The sequence below is a fragment of the Pelophylax lessonae genome, assembly GCF_965119305.1.
Source record: "Pelophylax lessonae genome assembly, chromosome: 4".
Lineage (NCBI taxonomy): Eukaryota > Metazoa > Chordata > Amphibia > Anura > Ranidae > Pelophylax > Pelophylax lessonae.
The window spans coordinates 162,929,750-162,947,708 of NC_138771.1; the positions used below are offsets into that span (position 1 = coordinate 162,929,750).

General features: G+C 44.3%; 1 protein-coding gene across 1 annotated transcript in view; it reads right to left on the minus strand.

The window, feature by feature from the left end:
- CHCHD3 (coiled-coil-helix-coiled-coil-helix domain containing 3) overlaps nt 1-17,757 on the minus strand; it is a 342,480-nt gene extending 324,723 nt beyond the window's left edge. The window contains exons 1-2 of the mRNA XM_082256434.1: nt 17,571-17,757; nt 7,576-7,702 (exon numbers count right to left, since the gene is read on the minus strand). Coding sequence (XP_082112560.1) covers nt 7,576-7,702; nt 17,571-17,651 — 208 coding nt within the window. The 5' untranslated portion in view covers nt 17,652-17,757. The remainder of the gene's footprint in view (nt 1-7,575; nt 7,703-17,570) is intronic.
- Between the last annotated feature and the right edge of the window lie 202 nt (nt 17,758-17,959).

Genomic DNA, 17,959 nt, shown 5'->3' on the forward strand with positions numbered 1-17,959 from the left:
TATATTGTTAAAAACGAAAAATCGCAATGTACTTTTTAGCCCAATATCGTGCAGCCCTAGTCTTGACTATTTTCATTTATGGTTTTAAAGCCCGAGAATGACATACTCTGTATGGGACTGGAAAGTAGAGGAGATTTAGTGACCACTGTAGGGGTTTACTGTCCAGAAATGCCACAGAGAAGACTGTAAGGCAGGCCATACATGGTTTAAATCTGATCTGAGTAGTGTATTGCCAGGCTGAATATACCAAGTTGATCGATTGATCAACTTGGGTACAACCAGCATGCCGGGTTTTACCTGCGATTTTTGGTGGCTGCTATAATCGCTAGCAATGATCACAACCTTCTCCCAGCGGGGATGAGACAATGGCCCGGCAGGAGGGATTCGTGCATCAACGATGTCTGTGTTTAAGGGTGGAGTCAAGCAAATTTTGCAGGTTGCAGGAAAGAAATTTGCTCCATGTACGGTCCGCCTAAGCCAAGGTTTGTCTGGCTTAGTGGCCCACTCAGAGAAAGAAAATAAATGCAAAAACTACAAAAAGTGATTGTTTTTTTAACTAAACAAAAAACAAGATTTTACAAACATGCCAAAATTACCTGCTCTGTGATATTGTTTTACACAGAGCAGCCCCAATCCTCCTGTTCTGGGGTCCCTCTTCGGTGCTCCTGGCCTCTCCCTTCTGTTGAGTGCCCCTGCAGAAAGCAGCTTGCTATGGGGGCACCTGAGTCGAGTCACAGCTCCCTGTGTCCATTCAGACACAGAGCAGCGACACGACCCCTTTCTCTTCTCATTGGCTGACTGACTTTAACAGCAGCGGGTGCGAATGGCACCATGCTGCTGTCTTAGCCAATGAGGAGTGGAGTCTCGGGCAGCCCAGACACTGCTACAACACCACTGGATCTAGATGGGGCTCGGGTAAGTATTAGAGGGGGCTGCTACACACAGAAGGGTTTTTTTTTTTTTTTATCGTAAAAAAAAGATTTAAAAAAACTTCTGCCTTTACAACCACTTTAAGGAACAAAGAAGAGAGAGAGAGCGAGAGAGAGAGAGACAGAGAGAGAGAGAGACAGAGAGAGCGAGAGCGCGAGAGAGAGAGACAGAGAGAGCGAGAGAGAGAGAGACAGAGAGAGCGAGAGAGAGACAGAGACAGAGAGAGCGAGAGAGACAGAGAGAGCGAGAGAGACACAGAGAGCGAGAGCGAGAGAGACACAGAGAGCGAGAGCGAGAGAGACACAGAGAGCGAGAGCGAGAGAGACACAGAGAGCGAGAGACACAGAGACACAGAGAGCGAGAGACACAGAGACACAGAGAGCGAGAGACACAGAGACACAGAGAGCGAGAGAGACACAGAGACAGAGAGAGACACAGAGACAGAGAGAGACACAGAGACAGAGAGAGACACAGAGACAGAGAGAGACACAGAGACAGAGAGAGACACAGAGACAGAGAGAGACACAGAGACAGAGAGAGACACAGAGACAGAGAGAGACACAGAGACAGAGAGAGACACAGAGACAGAGAGAGACACAGAGACAGAGAGAGACACAGAGACAGAGAGAGACACAGAGACAGAGAGAGACACAGAGACAGAGAGAGACACAGAGACAGAGAGAGACACAGAGACAGAGAGAGACACAGAGACAGAGAGAGACACAGAGACAGAGAGAGACACAGAGACAGAGAGAGACACAGAGACAGAGAGAGACACAGAGACAGAGAGAGACACAGAGACAGAGAGAGACACAGAGACAGAGAGAGACACAGAGACAGAGAGAGACACAGAGACAGAGAGAGACACAGAGACAGAGAGAGAGAGAGAGAGAGACAGAGAGAGACAGAGACAGAGAGAGACAGAGACAGAGAGAGACAGAGACAGAAAGAGACAGAGACAGAAAGAGACAGAGACAGAGACAGAGACAGAGACAGAGACAGAGACAGAGACAGACAGAGACAGAGACAGACAGAGACAGACAGAGACAGACAGAGACAGACAGAGACAGACAGAGACAGACAGAGACAGACACCGTAAATGAGAAAAAATAAATCATTAAGTAAATGTCATTTCTTTTTCTCAGTGATTTTATATCACCCCTATTTTTTGACCATCAGACTAATCTTTTATCCGATGTGCAGAAAAAAAAACACACACACAATTTATGAACAAACCTGCTAATTTCAGGGAGTAATGTAGATCAGGTTTGACTCCATTGGCCTGGAACTTGTATGCAGTAAACGGGTCAGGTAATGTAAAAGCCTAATCATGTAAGCATTTTTGCTTTTTTTTGGCAGGTTCCTTTTTTGATATATAGTGGCAGTTCTTATATATATGCAAGGAATGTACTGGTGAAAATTGGTTGTTTGCTTTTTATTTGTACAAAAAATGTAAGCATAAATATATTCAGCAGCTAGCATGTAGACTGACAGGGATTTATTTCTCATTTCTGTTTTTATGAAGATTCAGTAATGTGGATTTCAAGAACATGTAGTTTGAAGTGTGATGATTTATATTGATGTCCACCACGAAACGATGTTTCTAATGTTATTCACTCCTGTAATGACTGGTTGAACATAAATTGCATGCAGGACAGGTATAATGTTTCTGTCTGTCCAATATATGGTAGGCATTGTACTTTTGTGCAAATGGTTTACAAAATCTACATTTTTAGAAAAAAAAATGTATTTGAGTGCGTACAAATACAATATAGTCTCGAAATTTTCCATTAACTATAAAAGTTGAGCGGGGCGTGGTCTAACTGTCAATGTGAACAGTCACATTCTAGCACAGGTCCACCAGTGCACTATACAACCACAACTCAACTCAAAGTGATTGTAACAAACATGTTATACTTACCTCCTCAGGGCAGCACAGAGATCCTCCTCTTCTTGGGTCCCTTGCTGAAGCTCCTGGCCCCTGCATCCTGCCGAGTGATCCCAAACCAAGCAGCTTGCTTTGGGGGCACTCCGAGCTGAGCTGCAGCTCTGTGTAACCATTCAGACATGGAGCTGCCATTTGGCCCAACCCCCTCTCTCACCTGATTGGTTGGGTTTGAGTGACAGCAGCAGGAGGCACTTCCGTGTTTCAGCCAATCAGGAGAGAGATTCCCAGATGGCTAAGACATTTGTGGACATAGCTGGATAGAAAGGGGGCTCAGGTAAGTATTAGGGGGCCAAGGGGAGCAGCTGCACACAGAAGGATTTTTATCTTAATGCTTAGAATGCATTAAGATAAAAAACCTTCTGACTTAACAATCACTTTAATGGGCAGGGTGGAGGGCTCAAGCCCTGTGAATATCCTGCAATAAAATATACAGAACATTTAAGACAAAACAACCGACGTGAAACAGTGTTTGAAAGAGCTTGCAGACACCATACAACTGATACCTACTAAGTGCAGTGGCCTGGAGGCCAAAATTAAATTGCTGGAAGAAAAAAAAAAAAACGTTGACCTAGAAAACCGGCTGCTCCAGAACAATCCCCGCCTAGTAGGCTTACAGCAGAACAATGCAGAGGAATTCCCAGAAAAATAGGCCATGTTGGAGCAAACTGGAGTTTTATTATTGGGTGCGCAAACCGGGTGCAAAGCCACCCACCTCCACCTGAGCAGATTCCTCATCCAATGATGATGAAGTTACTGAACTACAGGGATAAAGACATCATAAGTCAAGTAAGAATAGAACAGAAGACCAGCTCTGGATCGAGAATGCTATGTCGTCAATGTACCCAGATATCTCCCCAAATAACTGAAAGCTTTGGGCACACTTTACAAGAGTTAAAGTGGTTGTAAACCCCTATGTTCATCAATTACAAAAAGGCATGCACCATGTTTTAGCTTTTCCTTTAAAAATCAAAAGCACATTAGTTGTGCCTGGATTTTCTCATCCCTGAACCTGTCAAAGCCCTGTGAATATTGCCGGTCCGTGCGCGTATCTATGTGGTGGAGCTCGGGAGGCGGAGTCCTGACATCACAGGACTCTCCTCCCATCTGTATACTCCCCCTTCCCTCAGCAATCACACTAGTGCGGCTTGAATGTCGCGCTGGGGCCTGTAAAAACAGTAAACCCCATAAATACTGGGCAGCATTTGAGGCACAGGTGGTATAGACTTTCCTAGCAGGAGGGAGCTGAGCAACTGTCGGGAATCATTACACAGCGGGACACTGCCGACACTTTGTGATTATCTCTACTGACAGAGAAGGGGGGGGGGGGGGAATACATGCTTTCACTGGTCATCATTAAAACCAGAGCTGATTGGAGCCAAACAGCCTCCCACAGGTTTAACCCCACATCTGCCAGGGAGAGAGCAAAGCAGGAGGATCACAATTAACCCCTCGAAGGTTGGGCATTTGGGCTGGGACAAGTCTCCTCAGACTGGAGCTCCTTTAGAGAGTGATCTGTGTGGATGGCTGCAGGACACACAACCCCTTCTAACATGCTCGTGCATGAGACTCTTAATAAATTAGTCTGTTAGTCACAGGAGAGGAGGTGTGGCAAAAAAAAAAAAAATTTTATTCTAGGAAAGCTGAGAGGATTTCAGATGACTAGCTGCTCCTTTCCTGGCCAGACTGGGGACAATATACTTCTCATGCTTTGATGTGACGAGGTAGACTTGTCATTTTAATTTTGACTTTTCGGGTATACAACCACTTTAAGTAAAGGCCTTGACCTCCAGTATGCAATGCTGTTCCCATCGAAACTGCGGGTTGTATAAAAACAGCCCACCCAATGTTTTTCTTATTAGCCCTGAAAGTGTAATATCCTGGATAGACAATCTTCCTGGCTGCACCACCTGAAACTCACTTATCTATGTTACTTTGGTTCTTTTTCAGTCATGGACACTCTCCCCAAGGACACGCAGACCCTCTATTTCAGGAACTAGAAAAGCATTAGTGTTTAACTGTATATCATTTATATTCCTGTACTATAGGTATTGGCTATAACTACATTTACATTATTCATTGCAGTTCTAGGTTTAGGCCCACTAAGCAGGAAATGGGCTTACAATCATTTGTGGTAGCCCAAAGTTATAACTCCACCTATCAAAATGATATGATATGATAGGGTGTTCACATTTATTGCTATGCACCTTCCTTCTTTTTTTCTTTTTCTTTTTTTTAATCTTTATATTTTGATTGTTATAGTGAAGTTACAAACGTATAAAACATTTAACAGTCAGCACCAGGGAATGCAGCTCCCATGCAATAATAAGTGACTGGTTTAATCCAAAGAAGCGAACATAAGTCCTCTTTCACACATTCCGCTGCGGACCGTGCTCTGCTCAGCAGGGATCGATCCGCCGATCCCCGCTGAGCCGGCGGATGACACCTCCGTCTCCACACAAATTCACTGTTCGTTTACTCTGGACTGTTCATAACTCATTCATATTTTAATACTGTCGATTGCATTGATATATTTTTTTATGTCATACACCAAGTCCTTATGCACTTTATGGCACCTATGTAATTATTTTTCGGGATTTTTTGATGATAGATTATATATATATATATATATATATATATATATATATATATATATATATATATATATATATATATATATATATATATATATATATTATATTTATTCATTGATTTTATTTATGACATATTTATTTGATTGTATATTTACATTCACCACAAAGATTGGCATGGATATTGCTATCCATTAGTTATCCAATAGCAAGCGCTGTATTTGGCCTTTCCTTAAGACCATTCATCTTTCAAGAGAACCTAATGCCTAATTTTGGACCTATATATGGTTCTCAGGTTTTTCCTAAATGTGTCTCACGGTTCTCAAGTTTTTTCTGATTAATTATGATTGTTGAGAACTGTATCAAGCACTCCACTCTACATGTGTCAGTAAAAGCATGGCTCACATCTGAAGAGAACATATATCTTTAGGCTCTTGCTTCTCTGTCGCTCTCTGCTGTTATAGAATAACTATAAAACTTAAAGAACTACATGGTCATCAAGTCACTGTGTCACCCAACTTTACCCATACATTTCGGAACTTTCCTCTCCTTTGGCCAAATTAAAACTCTGGTTTGCAATTATGAACAGGTAATTATACTGTTACCTTATTCTAAGACATGCAGCGTCTATCAGCCCCAAGATGGGAGACATTCCTGAATTTTAGGCCTCAGCAACTGTCCACATCTGTGTACGTTGCACGCAGTTGCAGTGCAGTTGGGGCACAACCCTATTCACCTAAATGAGTCTGTCTAGCAACGGTACTATCAAAAGAATGCGACCTGTGGTAAAAGAAAATATTGGAAAGCTATGTGTACTATAAGCTCTGGTCCTCACTTCAGGTTAAGGGGGGGATGGAACAACCGCCTGTTTTTACCACCCCTGAACACAAGTCTAAACAAGGGCTTAAGAGTGCTAAAAAAAAAAAAAAATAAAAAAAAAAAAAAAAAATGTATGTACTGTATCTCAGGGACCCTATAAGGGCCCATTCAGACCTTGAAGTGCTAGTGTGCTGCTTTAAGGCACGGGCATTAAAGAACATTTTTCACATGTTAATATGCAATGTGTTAAAGGCAGCACATTCAAATGAATTGGCTGGCTAGGCCACAAAATGTCCAAAAACACATGTATGCACCACAACGAATGGTAGTGCGTTATGATATGTTGTAATGCACTGAAACACATATACAATAGAGCTGCTTTGCATTAGTATATTTGGGTACAGTTAAAAATGGTGCTGCAACATGCTAACACACGTAGCCTGGATTTAAAGAGGTTGTAAACCGAAAAATATATATATTTTTTTCTTTTCATCCTGAAAGAGAAAGTCATAATGAGCTAGTATGCATTGCATCGCATACTAGCTCATTATCAAATACTTACCTTAGAAGGAGCCCCCGCCGTGCCGCTCGCTTACCTCTTTGACAGGATGCATGTCCAGTCGCCCGTCTTCCGGGATCGCGGCATCCGGCCATCTGATTGGCCGGAGCTGCGGTGACGTCACTCCTGCGCACGCGCGCGGGACCCGACGGTCACGGGACGGGTCTCTGAAGGAACGGCACCAGCGGCTGTTCCTTCAGAGCGCACGTGCCAGTGATGTCACTGGCTGCATGTAAGGTAAATATCTCCTAAAACGGTGCATGTTTAGGAGATATTTACAGTACCTATAGGTAAGCCTTATCATAGGTTTACCTATAGGTACAAGTGTCAGAGGAGGGTTTACTTCCTCTTTAACCACATTTAGACAACACACTGCAGCACAAAAGCCTGATTTTTTTAAGCTCATTGCGATATCTACAGTACACAACTGCTACGGACCTCCTAAAAGAGGAACAAAAGTACTATTCTCCCTGCTTATTTTAAGTTATTTATGATATAAAAAAAATGCAACAGGTGCAGCTGAACAGGCAAAGGTGAGAAAAAAATATGAAAAAACTCACAAATGGAAAGGAACAAAGTCAGGAACTATCACAATAAAATCTCGCTGTTGTGGTATTCAAGACAATGTCAATAGGTGTATTCAGCCTTCATTTATAACTAAAATATCAATCTTGGATGTAACTCCTAAAAGGCATAGTAAGTAAAACTTAATAAAACACACAAATTGTTACCTGTATAACCAGCAGTAACTGGCTGCTCAGCTGGGGACTTTGCCTGTGGAGGCGCAGGTGGTGGTGGGGTTTGTGGCCTAGTAACAGATGTTGGCTCTCTCATACGGTTAATAACATTGTCAGATAACTATAAAAAAAAAGGCAAAAGTAGAAATGATTATGATAGGTCAATGGCTTGATCTTTGTATGAATAAAATAAAAATATATGCAAGTGTAAGTAAAGGCAAACTAACTAAAATTAAAGTGTGCCCCTGATGACGTAATTTATGACGAATTGTGATGGGCGGAGCTGGAATCCGTGACATCATTGCGCATGCGCGCATTGCCAGGAATTCTGGGATTCGTAGTTTGTAATGCCGATCTGCAAGTCCTTCTAACAGTTTTTAATAAACGCATAAGCCAGATTTACATTATGAGATCTGTTTTTTTAGCCCTTTATATTGGTTGATGCCCCTAGTTCAGTGTATGCTGCTGATGAACTGCCGAGAGGAGAATGATCATCCCAGGGGATCGCATGCACTTGGCAGATGACACGTGTTGTTTTTGGGTGATCCTTTTGCGGATCTGCCACTGAAGATCTCTCCTCTACCAGTAGTAATACCAGCTAGCCAGGTGCATATGACATATATTCCTCCCTTACAGTGACCCGGAACTTATAGCAGAAATGTAAAACTCATATCCCTGGAGTTGATGGGCAGGCAAAAATGACATCCCTCTGTGGCGAGGTACAACTGAGCATTTTCCTTCAAAATAAGGTAATCAGATTACAGGGAAAAATAACTGTCTGAGGAGAAATTGTACAGTAATCACAAAACCGTAGGTCTGGTCAGTGGATTACAATCCGCTGATCAGAGCTATTCACCTACAATATTGACCCCCCCCCCCCCACAGCCGCTGCCTGCCTGTCTCCTACTGCTCTCTCTCCACCCAACTTGCTGCCCGGGCTGCCAAAAATTCTTCTCCCGACTTACTCTGCAACTGACATCCCCCTCCAGCACATTTTTACCCCCAGCATTAGCTGCTTTCCCCCCTCCACCAGCACCGATCTCCATGGCTGGATCATGCAAATGTCGGCTTCGCCTGTCCCGTCGACAATTGCTTCCAGCCACAGAGCTAAAAAAAAAAAAAAAAAAAAAATTTAAAAAACCTCAAATAATCCCCCTGCAATGTGACCCCCCCTCCCTTCAGTGTCCCTCCCCCCACCCACCCACGCTTACCGGCGCCCTGTACATGTCATGCAGCACTGCTGGCCGGCTCTCCCTCCCTCCCTGGGTTACTGTCATGATTGAGAGCAGAGGGGCTGGTAACCAGAGCTGCACAATTCTGGATAAAATTAGATAAATTCGTCTTTGTAGACGATATAACTTTTGCACAAACCAACCAATATAGTTAAATAGTTGTTCAGGTTGAAAAAAGACAACATCTAGTCCAACCAAAAAAAAAAAAAAAAAAAAAAAAAAACCACAATCCTATACCAGCAGTTGATCCAGAGGAAGGCAAAAAAAAAACCCAGCAAAGCATGATCCAATTTACTACAGCAGGGGGAAAAAATCCCTTCCTGATCCCCCAAGAGGCAATCAGATATTCCCCAATAAATGTGAGTACCCAGTTATATTATGTACATTTAGGAAATAATCCAGGCCTTTTTTAAAGCAATCTAGTGAGCTGGCCAGAACAACCTCTGGAGGAAGTACATTCCACATTTTCACAGCTCTTACCGTGAAGAAACATTTCTGTATTTGGAGATGAAATCTCTTTTCCTCTAGATGTAGAGTGACTGCTTGTCCTCTGTGATGACCTTGAAGTGAAGAACTCATCACCAATTTCACTATAAGGAACACTTACGTATTTGTACAGGTTGATCATATCCCCCTTAATATCCTCTTCTCAAGAGAGAATAAATTCAGTTCCTCCAATCTTTCCTCATAGCTGAGCTCCTCCATGCCTCTTATCAGTTTGGTTGCCCTTCTCTGCACTTTCTCCAGTTCCCCGATATCCTTTTGGAGAACTGGTGCCCAAAACTGAACTGCATATTCCAGATGAGTTCTTACCAATGATTTGTACAGGGGCAAAATTATATCTCCCTCTCTGGAGTCCATGCCTCGCTTAAAGAGGAAGTAAACCCTCCTCTGCAAGTTGTGCCTATAGGTAAACCTATGATAAGGCTTACCTATAGGTACTGTAAATATCTCCTAAACATGTACCGTTTAGGAGATATTTACCTTACATGCAGCCAGTGACGTCACTGGCGCATGCGCTCTGAAGGAACGGCCGCTGGTGCTGTTCCTTCAGAGCCCTGTGCCGGGACCGTCGGCTCCCGCGCGCGGGAGTGACGTCACCACGGCTCCGGCCAATCAGATGGCCGGATGCCGCAATCCTGGAAGACGGGCGACTGAACATGTCGCCCGTCATAGAGGTAAGCGGGCGGCACAACGGGGGCTCGTTGTAAAGTAAGTATTTCATAATGAGCTAGTATGCGATGCGTACTAGCTCATTATGTATTTCTCTTTCAGGGTGAAAAAGAAAAAAAAAATAATAATTGAGTTTACAACCTCTTTAATACAAGAAAGGACTTAGCTTGCTTTAGAAACCGCAGCTTGGCATTGCATGCTGTTAATAAGCTTCAGATTTACCAGAACACCCGGATCCTTCTCCACTATTGATTCCTTCAGTTGTATTCACCCTAGTATGTATGATGCATGCATTTTCTTAGCCCCCAACTGCATAACTTTACATTTATCAACATTAAAGGATCAGTCCAGTCAAAACCTAATGCTAAACCTGCTCTGTGCCACGTTCTAAGATTATGCTATCTAACCCTGTAAAGCAAAAATCACTGTACTTACCTTTTCTACACCTGATCCAGTCCGGTCCCACGCTGAAGCCGCCGCTGACAGCTCAGCGGGTGCAGGAGAGGCACTCGACAATGGAATCCCCATAGTAACTCTATGGGTTATGTCACTTCCCATTCATTTCACAACTGTTGTCGGTCCTCTCCTGCACAGAGCTTCCAACGCTGGAGGCCAGGCCAGGTCAGGTGTAGAAAAGGTAAATATAGTCATTTTTGCTTTACAGGGTTAGATAGAATAGTCTTAGAATATGGCTAAGAGCAGGTTTAGTGTTAGCTAGGTTTTAACTGGACTCCTCCTTTAAGCCTCATTTGCTATATAGTCGCCCAATGAAACAGTGCATTGAGGTTGGCTTGTTAGTTGGAGACCTCCTGTAAGGATATTATTCCACTGCAAAGCTTGGTGTCATCTGCAAAGACTGAAATGGTACTTTTAATCCCAGACCCTATATTATTTATAAAGATATTAAAAAGTAATTGTCCCAACACTGAACCTTGGGGTACACCACTGAACCTTAAACCAGCCTTTCTCAACCGGTGTGCCGCCAGAGTTTCTCAGGTGTGCTGCGGGATCATGGTAGAGAAGGGCTGTCAGATGAGCCTCATCACCGGATCCCCTGCTGAACTGTACATCAGCACTGTGAGGGGGCTCCATCAGCCTCAGGAAAGTGAAAGTAAAGGGAGGGGGAGTGTGCTGTGCTCTCTGCTTCCCCCCTACAGTGCAGTACTTGGCTGTGTGAGGATAGGAAAGGTATTGTACTAGAACTTTAAAAGTTTGTGTATGTGTGTGCGTGTATGTTTACACATGTGTCTGTGTATTTGTACATGTGTTTGTATGTGTCTATATGTGTGCATGTATACATGTGTATGCATGTGTGTGTGTTTGTACATGTGTTTGTATGTGTGTTCATGTGTATGTTCATGTATACATGTGTATGCATGTGTGTGCATTTTTATGTGTGTGTGTGCGCATGTGTCTGTATGTGTACATGTATACATTGTGTATGCACGTGTGTGCATTTGTATGTGTGTGTTTGTACATGTGTTTGTGTGCATGTGTCTGTATGCGTGCCTGTATATGTGTGTACGCATGTATGTGCGTTTGTACATGTGTTTGTATGTATACATGTGTATGCATGTATATGTGTATTTGTATGTGTGTGTTCATGTATACATGTGTATGCATTTGTTTGTTTGTGTGTTTGTACATGTGTATGTGTGTGTGCGCGCATGTGTCTGTATGTGTGCATGTATACATGTGTATGCATGTGTTTGTACATTTTTTTGTGTGTGTACGTGTGTTTGTATATATATGTGTGTGTGTGTATATGTTACTTTTAATCCTGACCCCCCATTCCTGTACTGTCAGAACTGCTTTTTAGGGCTTGTTTCTGATAGCAGCAAGGGCTGCTGCTCCTTTGAAAATCAATCCTTTCTTATATCACTTTTCAGAGGCATTTGGCAGGCAGTAAAGAGGCAATATGTTGCTTCTCACCACCTGTTTTAAGCCCGGAAATACAGCACCACCACACCCCAACCATGCACACAGTTGCAGGGTGGTTGCAGTGCAGCCCCATCACCCTGGGTATACCTCCAGCTGCAGCTACCACATGTGTACATCCCCAGATGCTGCCTCTGCAGCTAAAGGGGGAGCAGCTGAGGGTAGTAAAGACAGCTCAACCATGTGGTTTTACTGCCCCTCCAACCTGACATGTGAACAAGCCCTGTGTTTTGTATGCGTGCTGCGTGTAGGGCTTAAATGGGCTTCCCTACCAGCAGAAAAGCAGGGAAAGAAGTTCCTGACCGTTTTTTTAAACTTGTGCCGCACCCCATGTTTGCCAAAGTGTGGGGTGCTTTTAAGAATTAATGGCACGCCTAAAGAGCAGAGCATTTGTCTGTGTGTCAGGAACAAGCACGATTCTGCGCATGTTCTGCGATACACAGTAACGTGAATCAAACCTTGGGCAGGGGTTCCTCAAGACTGAAAATACTTTTCAAGGGCGCCCCGACTGAAAAAAGGTTGAGAAACGCTGCCTTAGACCATTCAGAGTAATAATCATTAACCACTACTATCTGAATTCTATCTCTTAGCCAATTTTCTATCCATTTGCAAACCGATCTTTCCAAGCCTGTAGACTTTATCTTACACATTAGCAGTGTGTGGGGAACTGTGTCAAATGCTTTTGCAAAATCCAAGTATACTTCATCCACAGCCACCCCTCTGTCCAAGGTTTTACTTACCTCTTCATAAAAAGAAATCAGGTTTGTTTGACAACTTCTGTCTTTCATAAATCCATGCTGTCTGTTGCTTAAAATATATTTTCTCAGCAAGAACTCATCTATGTGGTCTTTTATTAAACTCTCCAGTATCTTCCCGACTATGGAAGTTCACCACTTGCCGACTGCCGCACGACTATTTACGTTGGCAGTCAGCCCCTCACAGGCAGAGCGACGTAGTACTACGTCGCTAGCCTGTGAGGGTCTAGGGAGCGAGCGCGCGCCCCCGGAGGCGCGGTCACGGACCCCCCCCCCCGCGCGTGTGTGACCGGCGGACCCGATGTCAGCCGGTCACTCGGCAATCGGTGCAGAGGGAGAAAGGCAGGCGCCTGTCATTCTCCCCTGTGTAGAAACAGTGATCATACGGTTCTACTATGTAGGACCGTTGATCACTGTTCCTACACCTCAAGCCACAGCCAATCACAGTTAGAATCACGCCCCTAGGGACACACATAACCCCTCCCTCTCAAAAAAAGTTAACCCCTTCACTGCCAGTGTAATTTTACAGTAACAGTGCATATGTATAGCACTGATTACTGTAGAAATGTCACTGGTACCCCCAAAAGTGTCAAAAATGTTAGTCAAGGGTCCGATCTGTCCGCCGCAATGTCGCAAAAAAAAAAAAAAATTGCAGATCGCCGCCATTACGTGTTAAAAAAAAACAACAAAAATGACAAAAATCTTTCCCTTTGTTAGTAAACGCGATAACTTTTGCGCAAACCAATCAAAATAAGCTTTTTGCGATTTTTTTTTTTACCAAACATATGTAGCATAAAACAAATTGGCCGAAAATGGTAAAAAATTTTGATTTTTACATTTTTTTGGGGGGGAATTTCATATAAAAATATGTGAAAAATATTGTTATTTTTGCAAAATTGACGCTGTTTTTTTGTTTATAGTGCATGATCAAAAAATCGCACAGGTGATCAAATACCACCAAAAGAAAGCTCTGTTTGTGGGAAAAAAAGGACGTCAATTTCATTTGGGTACAGCGTCGCATGACCGCGCAATTGTCTGTTAAAGTCACGTAGTGCCGAATCGCAAAATAGGCCCTGGTCAGGAAGGGGGTAAAATCTTCCGGGGCTTAAGTGGTTAAACTAACTGGTCTATAACTAACTTTGATCCCTTTTTAAATATAGGCACCACATTGGCCCTACGCCAATACAGTGGTACTATTCCAGTCCTTAACGAGTCCCTAAAAATTAGAAACAAAGGCTTTGAAATGACAGAGCTTGATTCTTTTAGGATCCTTGGGGATGCCATCCCGTCTAGGTGCTTTATCCTGTCTAAATATTTCTGGACCAAATCACTTTAGAGCCATTGTCGATCATTTGGGGCTGTGTCAAAATAATCCCTATTTTGAGCATAAGCTCCCCCATGCTCCTTTGTATACACAGAACTGAAGAATTTGCCTTCTCTTTGTCCATAGTCACTCACTCCAGACTAAATACCGCGATGCTACAAGTGGAGGATGCCCATTGACTCCTAGGCTTGATGAAACTCATATCCCAGGAGTTGATGGGCAGGCAAAAATGACATCCCTCTGTGGCGAGGTACAACTGAGCATTTTGCTTCAAAATAAGGTAATTAGATTACAGGGAAAAATAACTGTCTGAAGAGAAATTGTACAGTAATCACAAGTATAAAAAGTAGATAAAACTCAGCTTTAAAGTTGCAGCAACTTCAATGTAGTTCTTGCACTACTTTGGTCTGACTTTCATGCAACTTGAGGGCCACAGACTTGAATGTTAACCCTCAAAAGTCACACGACAGTTGTGCAACAGTTGACTATTATTACTGATCAAAGTCACATCAAAGTCTCACCCATCCAAAGTTGCCAACTTTGGCGATGTACAAGTGTGAATGAATTCCTAAAGTGTTTGTAAATGTTTTTTTTTTTTTTATATAACAAACATGCCTATATTCACCTGCTCTGTGTAATGGTTGTGCGCAGAGCAGCCCTGATCCTCTTCTTCTGGGGTCCCCCGCCACCACTCCAGGCTCCTCCTCTCCATTGACAGACAGCAGGACTCTGCCCCGCCCCCCGCGTCACAGCTTTGACCACAGCGCCAGCCAATGGAGTCTACAGCATAAAAGGTTTTTCACCTTAAAGCGGAACTCCACCCAAAAGGGGAAATTCCTGCTTTAAGGACTTGTCCCCCATTCCTCTTGCACAATTGCCACTTTTGAGGAGGGGGGGGCAGGTACACCGCGGTGCTCGGTAACGGAAGTCCCTCTCCCCTGCAGTCTTCTGGGACACTGACAGGTCTCAGAAGACTGCATCCACCATTCAGAATGCGCAGCCACAAGCTGTCACAGTCAGGTGCCCATAGTAAAGATGCCAGCGCCTCCGAGGGAGAACGGAGGATGAAGACAGCTGGAGTGAGCTCACCGCTGGATCGTGGGACAGGTGACTGGCTGTTTTTTTTAAAAGTCAGCAGCTACACTATTTCTAGCTGCTGAATTTTATTTTTTGATAGGTGCCTGGAGCTCCTTTTTAACCACTTGCCGACCAGTCACGTTGACTGTACTGTGGCAAAGTGGTTCGTTATCGTCTGGCGACGTAGACCTACATCACCTGACATTCCCCTCTCTCGGCAGCGCGCGTGCAGCGCCGGAGGCTCGCTCCTGCTGTGTTCAGTCAAAGCGGGAGTCGGGCCAGGGGAGGAGCAGCGGCGATCGCCGCCGCTCTTCCCCGATCGTCGGGCAATCGAGTGTGGAGATCCACCGCTTGTGTAAACACAAGCGGGCAGATCTCCTAAGTCAGTGGTCCTCAACTCCGGTCCTCAGGGGCCCACTAACAGGCCAGGTTTTAAGTATTACCTTGGGGAGATGCAGACTAGAGTACTGCAATCACTGAGCAGCAAATGATATCACCTGGGATGTATTTCAGTTATCTTGCAAACCTGGCCTGTTAGTGGGCCCTGTAGGCCAGGGTTGAGGACCACTGTCCTAAGTGACAGACAATGTCAGATTGCAGGGTTCAGCATAGCTGAACCTGCGATCTGTCCCTGTGTCACTCGGTCACCTCCCCCCACACACGTTAGTAAGCACCAGGCATACATTAACCCCTCCCTCTCCAATAAAAAAATTAACCCCTTCCCTGCCAGTGTCATTTTTACAGTAACAGTGCATATATATAGCACTGATTACTGTAGTAATGTCACTGGTACCCCCAAAAGTGTCAAAAATGTCAGTCAAGGGTCCGATCTAACCGTCGCAATGTCGCAGTCCTGCAAAAAAAAAAAAAAAGTCGCAGATCGCCGCCATTACTCGTTAAAAAAAAAACACACCAAAAATGACAGAAATCTTTCCCTTAGTTAGTAAACGCAATAACTTTTGCGCAAACCAATCAAAATACGCTTATTGTGATTTTTTTTACCAAAAATATGTAGCAGAAAACAAATTGGCCTAAAATGATAAAAAATGTTGATTTTTACATTTTTTTGGGGGGGAATTTCATATAAAAAAAAAATGTAAAAAATATTTTTTAAAAATTTACACTATTTTTTTGTTTATAGCGCATGATCAAAAAATCGCATAGGTGATCAAATACCACCAAAAGAAAGCTCTGTTTGTGGGAAAAAAAGGACGTGAAATTCGTTTAGGTACAGCGTCGCATGACCGCGCAATTGTCCGTTAAAATCTTCCGGAGCTTAAGTGGTTAAGCACTTGTCCCCCATTCCTCTTGCACAATTGCCACTTTTGATGAACGGGGGGGGGGGGGGGAGGACGACGACAGGTACCCGCTCCCACTTCCATTCCGAGCGCCGCAGTGCTCGGCAACAGAAGTCCCTCTCCCCTGCAGTCTTCTGGGACACTGACAGGTCTTAGAAGACTGCATCCACCATTCAGAATGCGCAGCCATAAGCTGTCACAACCAGGTGCCCATAGTAAAGATGCCAGCGCCTCCGAGGGAGGACGGAGGATGAAGACAGCTGGAGTGAGCTCACCGCTGGACCGTGGGACAGGTGACTGGCTGTTTTATAAAAGTCAGCAGCTACACTTTTTCTAGCTGCTGAATTTTATTTTTTTGATAGGTGCCTGGAGCTCCTTTTTAAAGTGTAAGTCCACCCTAAAACTAAAATCCCTGCATCTATAGACATCTATGATCTAACACTAACCTATATATCCCTGGAAAGAAGAAATCAGTATACATACCTTCTTTGAAGCCGATCTGACCCGATCTCCAGCAGTAGAAGCTCTGCAGAGGACACAGTTGACAATGGCTGTGAAATGAATGGAGAGTGACATCACCCATAGACTTACAATGGGGCTTCCATTGTCGGTTGTGGATTCTGCACCCACCTCCACAGCGAAGCCATGGCTGACAGGTGAGTGCAGAATCGGATCAGATCAGCTTCAAGGTATATGGATTTCTTCTTTACAGGGTTAGATAGGTTAGTGTTAGAGCATAGAGGTCTGTAGATGCAGGGATTGTAGTGTTAATATGGACTTACACTTTAAGGCTTTCCAATCACTTTAATGAGAGGTGAGGAGGTGTCACCTTTCCTCTCCACCTATCAGTAGCCTCTTAGGCACAATGTAAAGCATAACAGGGTTTAGAGCAAAGGGAGATTGAGGCACACATCTCCATCTAACCTCACATGGCTTTACTAACCAATTCATGTCCATTAGTGACCAGCAGACAAGCCTAATACATAACCTTGAGAAGGTCAGACCTGGGCTGCCTGTGCTCCATCCTATCACACACATGTGAGGAATGCTTTCCATGCATAGATCCCCCCTCACACGGTTAGTACACTGTGATTGCACAGGCTGTGCTGTCACATGTAGTACATGACCTATAGAGGAGACAAGGCCTCGGACACACAGTGCACCATGCAGTCACGTGTCCTCCTGCACTCACCCGGATCCCCTTCACCACAGTGATGTTATCATTCTCGTCAGCCTCGAACGAGACTCTCCTGGTGCTCCCGGCGCCCCCCATGTCACACAACCGGTCTCTCAGCCTCTCTCCTGAGGACAGCAACCGGGTCACCCAGTACACGGGCCGCACACAGCAGCCGGCAGCAGCTCAGCAACTACGAGCACGGTGATTGGCAGGATTCAGAGAGGCCACGCCTGGAAAGGATGATACTGGGTGGTCATTGGTGTGTGGTTACCAAGACAACCCAAAGGCGGAAAGTTTCTTCGGGGACGCTGGAGTGTCACGCTGTGCGCGGTGTAGAGGTGACTGAGCGCCCACTGACAGCACACCGGTCTAATCTGCTTTATACAAGGCCGGATCTGCAGGGG